Here is a 15146-nt window from a genome sequence, read left to right on the forward strand (position 1 = left end):
ACCACTGCAGGCTGCTTTTACCTTCATTGACATCTCTCTTCACAGTTTTGAGCTCCTACTCTTTTGTTGGTTTGTTGTTTTTTTTTTATACTCAGACAGTGGCATCACTTGAGCTTGAACCACAGATTTTATATCTTATATTGCCCAACACTGGCAGGCTTTGATGTTCTCATTTATCATTGCCAGCTTTAAAAACTTTTCTTGCTTGAGGCTTTAAAGAGTCTGCGTATTAAGGAACAGCAACTTCAGAGGTCTGTACTTAGTTCCCAGCTCTGTCAAGGCTTTTTGTCTCCCCTTACAAAACCAGTCACACGCTATGTCTGCAATGCTGTTTCGGAAAAAGGGGGAATGCTGCTAATTTTCATTGGCCTTTTTCTGTGCTTGTTTGCACAGTCCTTTACCAGTGTTTCTTCAGTTTGTGTACAGAGGACATAAAAATCCGTTCCTCAATATAGGCTTTTAGCCACTGGTGTAGTATAAATAGAAATAAACTGTGTAAGAAAGCATATTGGATCGTCTATATTTACATGGCCAGGGCTCCCAAAGGAATCAACTGAATGTGCAGAAAACACGATTCAGCCATGGTCCATTCTCAGATGGCTCATTACACACAGTCTTTCAGAAATCAATTTCTCGTTTAGCATTTTGATTTACTCCCTATGACAAAATAGTTACCGACTCCCTGCCTTTTTCCTTTGGTATGTTTTTCTATGCAATTGCAGAATCTGTTCAAAACAGTGAAGTGTCTTTTCACTTATTCGTTTAATTGCTTTATAATAGCAAAAGACTCAGCTTTATGCATTTCGTCTTACACAAAACTAATTAGAGAAGTTGTTTTCAGCAAAGTTGCCTGTTTTAGATTTTTGCTATAATTACTTTGCCCAGTCTTTCAAATTTTCCTTGGAAATGCCTCAGGACAGCTCTGTAAAGGGTACCAAAGGCAAAGTTTTTGAAAGGGTTTTCATTGTGAACTTCAAAGGACTTCAGAGCATCTGTGTAAAAAAAAAAGAGAGAGTAGAAAATGAAAAATCATTCTTCCCTACCTAATCTATCATTCTCTTTATGCAAGACAATTCTATTTATTATTGCTTTGACTACTGCAGCTTAAATGTTTTGAAGAACAGGGCTCCACACCTCCTTGGAGCATCGTTCAATAGGCTAACACTGTTCTTTAATTCTACTCTTGTGCCCTGCTAAATAATTTTTTTTCTGTTCTAGATTTACATAATTCAAATATTGTCTCTCATTACTTGGTTTCACCTTTAATTACCAGTTAGCTAACTTATACTTATTAAGGCAGCCCTGAAACCACTTAGGAATGATTACTCTCTCATGAAGTGTGATGGACTGATCATGTTTTTGCAGTAACTGTTGGTTAAGAAATTGATTTCTCCTATTTCCAAAGCAAAGATTCCAACATCAGAGCTGAGGAAGAGTAGTGTGTAAGGGCCTGACACAGAATAAAAACTTATAGTACGTCTGGCAAAGGGCAGTGATAGACAAGTGGTGGTGTACAATTGTTCTCCCTTAGGAACAAGAAAGCTAATTTCAGAGAATTTATAATTCACAGGAATGTTACCTGTGGAGTTTTAAGCTGTTCATTTTACTCACAGATTTCTGAGGTATATCTGGTACTGTTCTGCAGTGCAGTGACACTGACACTTCATGGTCTCGAGAAAGTATTCCTCACAGCCACAAACCCATGACAAGGCAGCACCACTGCTCCTAAACTTCAGACAAAGCAGGAAAAATTCACTGTAACTCTGCTTACTGTGTAACTGAGTACTCCAACATTAATGAAAGCAATGCTGCAAATATCCATACAGAAATGTTGGAAGGAGAGAAGTAAGACATATACATAATCTGGCAGTCTGCTTCAGCAAGGAGTGCAGCGCCGTGAGAACGTCAGCAATAAGAATTCAACATTCGTCCTGAAGCACTTCAGGGGAAGCACTTCTTAAGAAGGTGGGATAATTAACAGTCTTTATGCCACCATTGCTGAATAAAATAGTCTCAGCGTTGGTGATGGACAATGTAAAGGAGACCGTACAAACTGTTTGAACAGACATTGCCTATCCCTAATTGTGTAACCATATTTAGCACTGTCTGAGATGGGCAATGAGGCAGAAATAGCCTACATAACAAATTCCTCTCAGCTTTATTTGCTTTTGGTGTTTGTCATCATAAGACAGAAGGCTAATAGTGTTTGAGTAACAAATTGAGCTTTTACACATTCAACTTCACTGATTTTTGTCCTTTTCCTGTTTTGTCAACAAGGCAACATCCATGGCAGGGTAGTGTATTCCAGAAAGTGTGTACCAGTGTTTACCAGAAAGCTGTCTGAGGTTTTCCATACAGGAACAGCCTCCATGAAAGAGGAAGGTGGATTCAGCCAAAACAGCACCTCCCCTTGGCCCCCACGCTTGTGGGCATGTGGTATGGTACAGGGCTTAGCAGCAGCTGTGATTGGAGTGACCCTGGGAAGACAGAAATTATCTTTAAGCTTTGAATTATAGTAATGCTCATGTCTATTGTAGCACCATATTTATCCTATTATCCACCTCATAAGTCAAAATCACATATTTCTTTCATTCTAGACGCACAGATTCATTGTCTACCTGTAGCTGGCAGATTGCCTCTCTCAGAGTAGTAACTGTCTCATTGATCTGTGGCTGTGTCCCACTCATAAAGTAAATTAAATTCATATTTTTAAAGGAAGATAAATTGTATGAACTAGTCACTTTACATGACCTGCTTTACTACTAATAAAAAACATTTTTAAATATTCAAAATTATTTCCTGATATATAGCATTTCTGGTTTTGAGTACATCTCAAGCAGTAAATTATTCTGAAAGATAGATAGCAAGTCACTTTAAGAATCTCTGAAGTAAGATTTATGCTAATGCTTTAAAGTTATATTTCTTTACAGAAACAAGGAAATGTAATATATTATTGAATACTCTATAATGCTATTTCTTATCAGCCAAGGCAACATTTATTAGCAATTGAAATGTGTATGATCTATTCCAACTGTTAAAAATTTCTGTTGAACTAGTGTAACTACAGAAAAGTTGCAGAATTTATTTAAAAAATCATGAAGCTTATTATGTATTTTTATTATCTATTAAATAGTAGAAAGGCAATTTTTCTAGCAGAGAAGTAGGTTATTGCAAAGTTATTGCCAGTTATTGCCAGTGTGGGTTCTTGCAAAATAATCAAAACGGGCTGTTTGCTTCTGCCCATTTCTTCCCACAACCTATGTCAGTATTCGGAGACTGTGTTTATAAGAGGATACAGTTTCAGAGCCCTCAGTGGGACAACAGATACCTAAACCACAGTGTTGTGGAGGAGTGAAAAAGTAGCCATCTAAGCATGTTTACTTTCAGCGACAAGGAAGTTCTAACTTGTCCCTAAGTGATGACTCACTGGGTTGGGACTATAAAAGTAAATGTAACTGCTCTCTAAAACATCAGGGCTTCAGACTTCACAAATCCAACATGATGCAATCTGGACTTTCAGTTATCTTCTTTTTCTTGTTGGGTTTGTCATTTTGCCTGACAATCCCTATTCCCCTTGAAGATAGCCATGAATTCACAGAGAAAGACCTTCAGTTTGCAGAGGTACAGTATAAAATAATTTATTTGCATGTTTTATAAATAGTAATTTGTATAGTTACAACTGTTTGGAAACCGGGCTTATTGCTTCTTTTCCTCTTCTTAGCGCTATCTCAGGACTCACTATGATCTCCGTCCAAATCCTGCTGGCATAATGAGGAAGAGTGCCAACACAGTGGCATCTAAACTTCGAGAAATGCAAGCTTTTTTTGGCTTGGAGGTGACAGGCAAGTTAGATGAAGAAACATATGAGCTGATGCGGAAACCAAGATGTGGTGTCCCAGATGTTGGGGAATATAACTTTTTCCCTAGGAAACTCAAATGGTCAAAAACCAATTTGACGTACAGGTAAATACATGGCATTTTCAGTGTTACTGCTATTCCTTCTTTCCAGGAACCTTGTCCGATATGTTGCTCAGGATATGAGGTTAATGGGAGAAGGGTGCATCTGAGTTCGAAAAAATTCATATTGCAGTTTAAAATCTTTATAGACACACTTTTGGAAAGGTCCCCAAATCCACCTTAGAGCCCAAGAAAGTAAATAAGTATTTTTTTCCATTGTACTTTGTCATGTAGGAAAGCTAGTGTGCCGAAAGCTACTCCTCATCTGACCTCCTCATCCAAGCACATCCATGGTGCCAGATGAAAGAGCGCTAGGGACTGAGATCATGCACCTCACCACTAATATATAGGTTGCTCCTAGCTGTCTTTTGGACCTGATTTGATGTCTACTTCACCTAGGTCTTGTCCTGGACAAATTTGCTGGAGAGAGGGTTATCCCAAAGCGGTGTAGAAGCAAAACAACTTGTGCAATGTGGCTGTGAGAGCAGGGACTGATCCTTGTCCCTCTTGCATTTCACAGTCCAGATGTAGATATCTATGCTTGGTCAGACAAGTCCCTGCACCACAGCCTCAGGAAGTTGTCCTTGGGAAGCTATGGTGCTGAAAGGTCACATGGTAGCTCCTTCTCCCTTAGTACTGCAAGGTCATCAACAGGTGTTTTGACCATCTTCAATCTGAGTTTCTTTTGCAGATTCCAAATATGAAATCACTGAACTCTTTCTGAGATATCAGTTCAGTATGTGGTGATAAGCATTACCGTAATGTGAATGATTCTAGCCTACAAAAAGCTCTTTGGATCATGTTTTGCTCCTCCAGGAAGCGAGGGTCATGAGATATTTTATAAAGCATAAAAAAAGTTTTAAGTTACTGATATGATTTGACTTAATACAGAATATATCTGCCATTTTCTAAATCATCTGGTGGATATAAAACCAATTATAGAAAGTTGTTGCATCTTTTCAGATGTCTCTGAATGACTTTAATGAAAATGGAAATGGTTATTTTTATTTTTTTGAATGCTATATGCAGCCGCCTATGTCTTTGTTTTTAGATAAGAACAGAGGGAGGAAACAAGAAAAAATTTTCAATGAGATGTACAGTGAAATAAAAGTATATTATATATGTTCTTCAATTCACGCTATTTAACTGAGGATGTTAATCTGTTTGATAGAATTATGAATTACACTTCAGATCTGAGACGTGCTGAAGTAGACAGAGCTTTCAAAAAAGCATTCAAAGTTTGGTCTGATGTGACACCGCTTAACTTCACCAGAATACGAAGTGGTATAGCTGATATCATGATCTCCTTTGGCACTAAAGGTAACACAGAACCAATTATTTTTATGTTACACTTATATTGCTGCCGATAAAAGGGGATAATTGATTTAATTTTTTTGAATGTTGTTTTATAGAACATGGCGACTTTTACCCCTTTGATGGACCCTCTGGATTACTGGCTCATGCTTTCCCCCCTGGTCCAGACTATGGAGGAGATGCCCATTTTGATGATGATGAAACTTGGTCAAGTGATTCTAGAGGTAACAGAAGTTCCTGACATTATTTGAAATGGTGGTAGATGGACAATTTCATACTGTTTGATATCTGTAAACAGTTTGTTTTACCTGTTTACTGTTCATTAGTCATTATGTATGTTGCCTACTCACAGGAAGCTAGGTTTAATCTTCAGTCATAAATAGAACTATAACATATGCCTTGTAAGATATACACTTCCTAAGTGCAGTTTTTAAAAAAAAAATGCCACAAACAAGATATTTTGTCATCTTGGCATTTCACTGAGCTCAAGGGCAGCTAGTTCTGGTTATAGGCTGATATGAATTACCTTACTGAAGCCTATAGAAAACATACATACTTAACTCAGCTGCAAATCGGCTACTTAGATCTAATTTGAAAAATCTTCACTTTGCCTATTCAGGACAGAGCTTTAATAGAGCAAAACACTATCTTTTTTTTTTTCAGCATTGTATTATTTCACCCTCCTGACACTAAAACTAATTACTGCATTACTGAAAAAAAAAATATTGACTCTTTACTGCAGGTGAATTCCTGACAGCAATGTTCTTAACTAAGACTTACTCAAGAGTTTTCCACTATTGCTAACTCTAAATCCACCTACAGAACAACATTGTCAAATAAGATTTATGTTGAACACCAGCTATGAGATACTTAATTGATTAGACTCTTATTAAAACAAAACCCACGGTAGTTTGAAAAAGACAAGGAATTATACGTAATTTTTCCATTAATCCACTTGTCTCCTTCATTGTCCTATATGTTAAAGCACAACGTTAGGGTTAGTTGATTAGTCCAAATCCACTTCAGTGATACAAGGAGCTATACATTTCCTTTCATTGTGGTTTGTTACAGGGTATAACTTGTTTCTTGTTGCTGCCCACGAATTTGGTCATTCACTGGGACTTGAACACTCTAGAGACCCTGGAGCTCTGATGTTTCCAATTTACACATACACTGGAAAAACTGGTTTTGTGCTTCCTGATGATGACGTGCAAGGGATCCAAGAGCTCTATGGTAAGTCTGTATAATATATAATATATATATTTCCTGTGTCATTATAACCTGTTACAGATGTACTGCATGGTTACTAAAGAGCTGCAGAGGTTCAATAGCAACAGTCATGACTGATTAAATTGATTCACTGGATTCTTGGCAGCCAGATTCAGGAACAGAGGATGCTTAGATTTAATAGTTCAGAGAAAAAAACAAAACAAAACAAAACAAAAAAACCACTGCAAAGGATAGTTGGTCACTGTGCTGTCTCCTTTTGTGGCGGAGGGTGGGGGACAGAGTCTTTATACTTTTTGACCTGCCTCAAAAAGTAAAACAGAGTCTAAAAGGAGAAACAGACATATTCATGTTTTATCATGTGAAGAATAAAACTTTTGGGGCACCTTCAAAACTTGGGATAAAGAAAGCAAGTTCATCTAACGTCTTTGCAGCACAGCTGAACTGCAAGGTCCATGAATATATTTGGCTAAAGGGTAGAAAGAGAGAACAGACTTTGCCCAGTACAATTTCTTTGCCCATTGTGCTTGTATTCATTATGCTGTTTGGGAAGTCTTTCATGTTCCATTCAATATCGTGATCCACAGAAAGGAAATTAATGTTGTCAAACTTAGATCATACAATATGATTCCAGGTGCAGGAGACAAAGATCCCAACCCAAAACATCCCAAAACACCAGAGAAATGTGATGCAGATTTAACACTTGACGCAATAACAGAACTTCGTGGAGAAATGCTGATCTTCAAGGACAGGTAAAGAGTCTGCCATATCATGGATGGTGGGTACAGGATAGAATTTAAGCTAGTGAAAGCACCATTTCAGTTTTTTACTGAAAATTTGAGTACATGTAAATTTAAAAAAAAAAAATCACAGATCAATACATATGCCTCTAAGAAACTACATAATTTATCTTTTTAGGCAGGATTTATAATACAATTACAGTCCTGACTGCCCAGTAATATGAAGTGAAGATGATATGGCTGAAGACTGACACCATCTGTACACATTTTTAATTAAAGGCTTTCATCAACATGCACAAACCTACTAACATTTATTTGAATGAAATTGTACTACATTCAGGAGCCTTACATGGGACAGTAGCATTTCTCTTATTCTAAGTTAAAAAAAAAAAAAGATTCAAGTTTGTTGTTGTTTGAGATGATCACTGTGTGAGTGACAGAAATGATCTGCAGATAGGTGACTGTGAGGAAAGGAAAGGTCTTCAAGGGGCTCTATGTACTGAAAATTCAAAGTTATGAGAAAAATATAATTCTTCATTAATTTTTAGTATAGCACATCAAAGATACTGCTATTGTGTAGTGTGACAAGAAACATAAAATATATTTTATTTTTCTGAACTAGGTTTTTCTGGCGACTGCACCCTCAGATGGTTGAGGCAGAACTGGTGTTACTTAAGTCCTTTTGGCCAGAGCTTCCAAATAAAATAGATGCAGCTTATGAAAACCCCATCAAAGATCTTGTGTTCATGTTTAAGGGTGAGTTTTAAATTTTGTTGTTTGCAGAAAATATAAATAATTAGTCAAGCTCATTGAGCAATGTAAAGGTAAGCAATAGAAGAACAAAACTTCCTACCTTCCTTGCTCAAAAAATAAACTCTGTTGGTTTCACTCCATGCAAATCTATAAAATGTTCAGTGAATTAGGAGATGTACAAATAAGCTTAGATGCTTAGTATCATAGTTAGCATAACTAGTGTAGTACCTGCTGAGTATGTGACCTAAGAATCTGTTAGTTGTATGAAAATAGGGATCATGGCATCCTCATTTTATTCTGCTCTCAATGCTGAGCCTTCAGAAAAGACTCATGATACTTTATTCTTATTCTCAGGAAAGAAAGTCTGGGCTTTGAATGGCTACGACATCGTTGAAGACTTTCCCAAAAAGATATATGAAATGGGATTCCCGAAAGAGATGAAAAGAATAGATGCAGCAGTTCATGTTAAAGACACTGGAAAGACTCTCTTTTTTACTGGAAATAAGTACTGGAGGTAAGCTGGAGACAGACTGGTGTGTCCCTAGTCATAACCTGTCCAGGATTACCGAAAGATCAGCAGGTTGTTTCAAACTAGGCACTTGATTGTGACTCACAAGTTTCCAGTTTGTGGTTTTCATACAGGCACAGCCTTTAAAAGCCAAAAGAGAGAAAGGAAGGAAAGGAGAATAAAGTGCCCTAATCCAGGAGAGTTTGAAATATGGTCATGTCTCCTAGCCAGAATTCCCATATTTATTCCTTGTGTTGCTTGTGTGACACAAAATGGTATCAATGCTGTGAGAGGAAGAACTCTCTCCCACCTTAGGACGGCTGGTTTTTGCTGTCCATGAGTGGGGCTTACAGCCAGGTCTGATGCATAATTAAGACGTTACCATCCCTTTATCATCTCTCTGTGTCAAGCAGCCTCAGCATAGGCTTGTAGTGCCAATACATCCAGGTAAAATAATCTCCATATAATACAACCTTTATAGATCAGTTCTGAAAATGTAGCTTTATTACTGTTGTGTTTACTGAGCTTGTACTTCTGGTGGAAGAGTGCCCTGGTAATTCCCTCTAGTTTTGTTATTGCACTAGACATAAAGTTTTGGCTAAAGTAAAGGCTGCTGGCTACTTCTAATACAGGTGACTTCAAAGCATATAAAGGGCACAGACCAAGCTCTCAGACTGTTTAAATCCTCTGAATTTGTATTTTCTTTTGTATTTAATATAGTTATGATGAAGAGACAGAGGTTATGGAAGCAGGCTACCCCAGGCTGATAGAGGAAGAATTCGCAGGAATTGGTGACAGAGTGGATGCAGTCTATGAAAGAAATGGTACATATTCTGATAATGAAACTTTTTTCCAATTTGTTGTTGTTGAAATTTGAGATGATGGTCTCGTGGGAAATTCTGTCATTTGTAATTTTGGTTTTTTTACATCAATGCTTTTGTTCCCAACTGAATAATAAATTGCCCTCTGGCCAGAGTGCTCTTATAAACTGTGTACATACATATTTGAGAAGCCAAAAAAGACTTACCTCCTTGCTTAGGGAACCTAAAGTGATGTGCTTAATATAGAAATATTATAATGTGTATGTTCCTTCAAATGGAACCCATTCCTATCCAGCTCTTCAAGGAGAATTTCCAAGTCAGAGTCTTAAACTTTGACAGGCAAATCCTGTATTTTTCTAAGCAAGTGCTGTATAGTAATAAAATGCAGATCTTGACAGTAGGATAAAATATTAGTTCTTTTAAAACACTGATACAGGTCTGGCAAGTGGAATGAGGACCTTTGAAAATTCAGCTCAGCATTCTAAATATTAAAATATTGCATTTAAAATAATTATTTAAAAATGAAAACAAACAGGATAATTTTTATTTTAAGGATAATTTTAATGTGACAACACAATTTTCTCAGGGTTAATTAATTTTAAATTTCCTTTTCCCTAGGTTATCTCTACTTTTTCAATGGATCACTGCAGTTTGAATACAGCATCTGGAGCAAAAGGATTGTTCGTGTCCTGCATACTAACTCCATATTTTGGTGTTAATTGCAGTTGAGTGCCATGTCATAGGCTGCAGAGCAGCTTGTTGTACATGGAAATAATAGTATGGGCATATGGATTTATTAGAGGAGAGCAAGGTGAATAAGCACCGGCTACCTACCACCAAATATGTACTGTATATATGGAACTGTATAGCTGTATGTCAGTCTGGAACTGAATTAACTTAATAGAAAAGAAGAAGAGAAATTATTAGCATTTCAAGGGGCATTATGCCATTTAAAGTTTGTCTAGCATTAAGGTGAGATAATGGATACATCCTACATGGTCATGAGCACTATTAATTCCCAGTGATCTGAGCGTGTCTAGCATTTTTCAAGACTCTCCTGGCATGTCCCAAGAAATAGACCTGATAAACCCAGGAGTGTTGTATTTTTAAAATAATCTTCAGCTCTTTGTAAAATTCCTGTTAACGTACTGGGAATTCAGATGTGTAATGAATGAGTAAGGACTGAACGGTTACTCCCTGAGCAGGATAACACCATGCTGCAACAATGAAGTCAGAGAATTCAAAGGTATTTTCATGTATCCCCATTTGAATGGGAATATCCCCCTGGAAACAGATGCCCTGTCATCTTTGGAATAAGCAGAAGGTATAGAAGCAGCGAGGTGTCATTCAAAAGCAGACAGAAAAGCAAGAAAAGGGAAGAATGTTCCCTGCAGAAATCATCAACCTGTATGACACTGGGGAAACCGGAAAGAAGTAGCAACAAGAAGAGAGTCACGCAAATTGGAACCTTGCATGAGGCTCCATACGTTAACATAGCCCATGTTTTCAGGTGGTGTAAACTGAAGTAGTTCAAGTGACATTTATAGATGTCGTGCCTAGCTGTGCCAGCAGAGAACCTGAGCATTCACAGCAAAACATTCAAAAGAATACCTTTTTTTCATGTTGGTCACTCTTTTAATATCTATATAAATTGTTTCAGTACTATGTAAGTTTTTCATTTAGTTTAGTTTTGGTTTTTTCATCAATGCAAATTATGTGGGACTGTGATTATTTTTCAGTTTAAAAAAATAATATTAAATATGCTGTGGGAATAAAATGACATTGTGAAATTACTTAAATTAAAATTTCCTATGCTGCATGTCATAAAAGCAAGACAGAGCTATTTAATGAGCCAGGAACCCTAACCTATGCATTTTATTCATTAAAATTTTCACGTCTATTTAAAAAATCTGTTTCGTTTTTTTTTTTCCCTCTGTGAAAATGAATTTTATAGAAAAGAGGAGGAGAGGAGAAAAGAGACAAAGAGAGAAAGAGAGGAAAAAGGAAAGACCCTTCAAATCTGCAGAATAAGAACTAAGTTGGAATTAGTTCTTATCGTTACAGAAAGTACGAGAAATTATTAAGAAATCCGGGGAAATTCAGTTCCACATTAATTTGTATGCTAAACGTTAATTGAAACTCTGCTGTCCTATTCTGCCTCCTCAAAATGAACCCCTAAGTCAATCATCCAGGCCTGCCAAGCAAAGCCTATCAACAATTAATACCTTTAAACAGGGATAAATTGTCAGGTTTACCCAATGGGCTAGATGGGTTTAATTCTGTAACTTTTGTGACACAGATGGTCAGTCAAGGTAATCTAACAGATTTAGTGATCTCTTCTGACTGTAAAACTCTGAAATAATGAATTCCAGACCTTAATATGCTTAAAAGAAATGCAAGGAAATAGAGCTGAAAAAAAAACTTTACAAATGGAAAAACTTAAAATGGACTAAAGTCAAAGTTCTGTTATATGATGTAATATTCATAAAACCGTTAGGGAAAAAGTCAGTACAATTGTTTATGCATAATAAACAGAAATTAGTTTATTTATATCTATAAAACATTTTTTACAGACATGATGTGCCTGAAAAACTAATGCTTGATACTGGGCTGCAGTTTAGTTTAATTAGTCTGCAGTGAAATAAAGGTCTGGATGTGTAACCCTAGTCCTCATTATTCTCACTATAAAGACTTGGTGGAAAACTGTGTCAAAATAATAAAGAGTCTTCCATAAGGGTTAGTTGTTGAGTCTGGGCGCTCTGAATTTCAAAAGTCTGATCTGAGCCTCACTGGAGCAAGGAATGCAAAAGTGCAGAGGGAAGCAAGGAGACGTCAATGAACATCTCTCATATCTACGCAAATTTCTGTTAGCGCTGAATGTTTGTTAGGGGAAAAAGGTACTGCATAGCAAGCTGGATCTTCAAGAGTTTTCAGCATGATCGTATCCAGCTGCTCCCCAGCCCAAACAGTCAGATTCCTGTTTGCCACTCGGCTGACTGGAAGCAGCCTTCGGCACAAGTCCAAGCACAGCTCCAGCTTACGCGTCTGCATCCCCAGCAAGAGACACACACTACTTTGTGGTTAGCTTTACCTCAGCCGAGAAAAGTACCAGGCTGTCAGTTCCTGGCATTTTGTTAAGAAAAAATGGAAAACAAAAAGGCTTGTGCTGTGGAAGTGGAAGACTGAGATCAGAGCCGGAGTGGCCCTGATGCTGCTGTCAGCCAGAAAGGAAAACTCTCTGCAGGACCTGCCACCCTGGAACCCGCTGCCATCTCATGAGAATAACATTGCACAAGTTCCTGGTGGGGATCCATATGGGATATAGCCCAAGACCATCAAGTACTGAAAGAAAACGAGGTTTTTTTCTTGAGGCAGAGACTGAACGGACTGCTTTCCCTGAGATGTCATGAGTGAGGAAAGGATCACGAGAGGCTGAGATGGCTGAGGCTCAGGATGTAGTACAAGTAGAATTAAAAACTTCCCACCAGGTTGCTAGTTTTTATGTGGAACTATACAAATCCACCTCATAGTATATGAATTGTTGTTGATTAATATGCCTTTCATATCCATTTCAGTCTCTGCTAAGAATGATCATTTGGAGGGGTACAAAGGATAAGGCAGGAAAAGGAATCTGTCAGATGCCCTTGTGACTAGTTTCTGTGCTAGGTACATGATCCTGAACAAGTAGGACTTAGAGGATGCAAAGATGTATTCCAGGAGAGAAAGAAGTGAGCAAACATCATTTAAACTTTCCAAAGTGAAAAACTAGGCAGCTGTCCTCTAAATTCATTAATACGTTGGAAAGAGAACAAACACTGTAAGAGGTACTGTGAGCTACGTGAGGCTTACTATGAACTGAGAAACTAGAGAAGAACTTCAATCTTACCATGAAAATGCTTTTTTTTTCCTCAGCATAATCTCTGGAAACTGGCTCTGGGGACACTAGATGGCAGTGAGGGCTTTGCTCCTTAGAAGATCTGCAGAGAACCAAAAGTGATACGGTGGGTGAGGAAGCTGCAGCTGATTACAGCAAATTCTTACATTTGGTGAAGACATTAAAAAAAAATTGACACTAATAAGTAGAATTTAATGATTATATTCTGTTGAAATGTGTATCTCTGAGTAACAAGACAGAGTATTGAAATGTTTAGGAATAGCTGCAGTAACTCAGGGGCGGTAATTTTTCAGTCTATTGATAGTCTTTTTTTCTCAACATCAATGCAATATAATACAAACAATATAGTCCGTGGACAGTCCTTGGAATAATGCAGTCCTGTAGTTTAATTTCATTCACTGGAAAACTGCACACACACACATATATGGACATATTCCAACTCCTCGGGAACATGAAAGCCTTTCAGGATACAACTTGATTTCTGAATGACACTGCAGGATATGGAAGTAAGGCAAAAGCAGAGAAAAAATATTAGCTGCAAAGAACCCAAGTTAAACAGTACAAATAAAATAAAAAATGTCCGAAATATCAAGTATGTGATCACATCTGCTTGGAAGAACTAAGAACAATTTCTAAGCCTTTCACAGTTCATTCTGAGATAGTATTTCCAGGCTTGTAAATATTTTACAGATTAAGAATATGTTCTTGATCTTTGACTCTCTAATACTACCCAGATCAGTAGGACTGCTGAGCATTTTAAGCCAGGCAGAAATTTATTTTCCTGCCCTGAAAATACTTTTGAGACTTTCAAACATCTTTACTGTTTGCAATAAAAAGAAACAAGAAATTTTGAAAATTTTAAATAGAAAATTATTTGTCCTCTGGTATAGACTGTAGCCATATTGTCAATCAGCATACTGGGTCTGGGGGGAAGAATATACTGTTTCAGTTTTTTGCTCAGACTGATTTAAATGATAACCTAGACTTCGATCTTCAGTCTTCTAAGTGAAAGAACTGCACATTCACTTATGTTGTGGCGAGTTTCTTTCTATCTGTCCTGCTGGAGATGTTTCCTCTTTACACAAATGCAATTACTCTTTGGAAAGACTGACTCCCCACTAATCAGAAAGCTCATCTGGGATGTAGGATCAAGCCCTTCTGTCAATTATGTTTGGAGGGGTTTTTTTGTACGAACTGAGGTGTCTACACACACTGTGAGTCCACACCAGTTTTCAGGTTTGACAGTTCTGCTGTTTCTGATGAAAAACATTTCCAGAGAAGAACTCACCAGTTCTCCCTAGCATGGTGGGGGGAACAAAGCTCACAGAGACTGTGTCTGGCCTGAGATCTTCCTCTTTCCTACCTAACACAGTCTTCATGTGGTTGACACATTCTTTTTAGTCATAGCGTTTCAATTGCATACTGCAGTTTGAATTTCCAGCCAATGCTGTTCAAGAGTGTCTCTGGTACTCACTTCAGCTATCCTCTCAACTTCATGTACCATTATCTCCTGTGCATTGTGCTACAGAGAGTGGGCTCTGCCCCGGTCTTCCTCATAGAAAGTGGATGAGGGAGTATTTTGCTCTAAGGAAAATCTTTCTAGGCAGCAGAGAACCAGGTATTGCTTTCTTATTTACCTGTCATATAACAATTTTCCTACTGCCATAGTGATACAGGATTATGCAGTTCTGTTGTACCTGAGTGAACCACTCAAGTTATAGCTTTATTTTTTTGTATGGACTACACCAGAGTCCTAACACCAGGCAGCAGGAGGCTTATGGAGCGGTGTCCTGAGAATGGTCACCTTCATACTGCGTAGTCTCTGCTGGGCCTTGCATGATCTGGTTCTGCTCTTCTTAAAAGAGGCAGATTTGTGGTCAGGTGTTGCTTTCTCGAGCCCAAATGACATTACTTTGATGCTCTGTAAGTTC

General features: G+C 37.7%; 1 protein-coding gene across 1 annotated transcript; it reads left to right on the top strand.

The window, feature by feature from the left end:
• Positions 1-3483: 3483 nt before the first annotated feature.
• On the top strand, positions 3484-10039 carry LOC104485073 (collagenase 3). Its single transcript, XM_010127326.2, has 10 exons — positions 3484-3621; positions 3722-3963; positions 5129-5277; positions 5370-5495; positions 6343-6504; positions 7133-7250; positions 7861-7994; positions 8346-8505; positions 9220-9323; positions 9939-10039. Exons 1-10 carry the CDS (start codon positions 3499-3501, stop codon positions 10037-10039), a joined length of 1419 nt encoding a protein of 472 aa, XP_010125628.2. The 5' UTR covers positions 3484-3498.
• The last annotated feature ends 5107 nt before the right edge of the window (positions 10040-15146 follow it).

This window comes from Chlamydotis macqueenii, chromosome 1 (assembly GCF_036417535.1).
Source record: "Chlamydotis macqueenii isolate bChlMac1 chromosome 1, bChlMac1.mat, whole genome shotgun sequence".
Classification (NCBI taxonomy): domain Eukaryota; kingdom Metazoa; phylum Chordata; class Aves; order Otidiformes; family Otididae; genus Chlamydotis; species Chlamydotis macqueenii.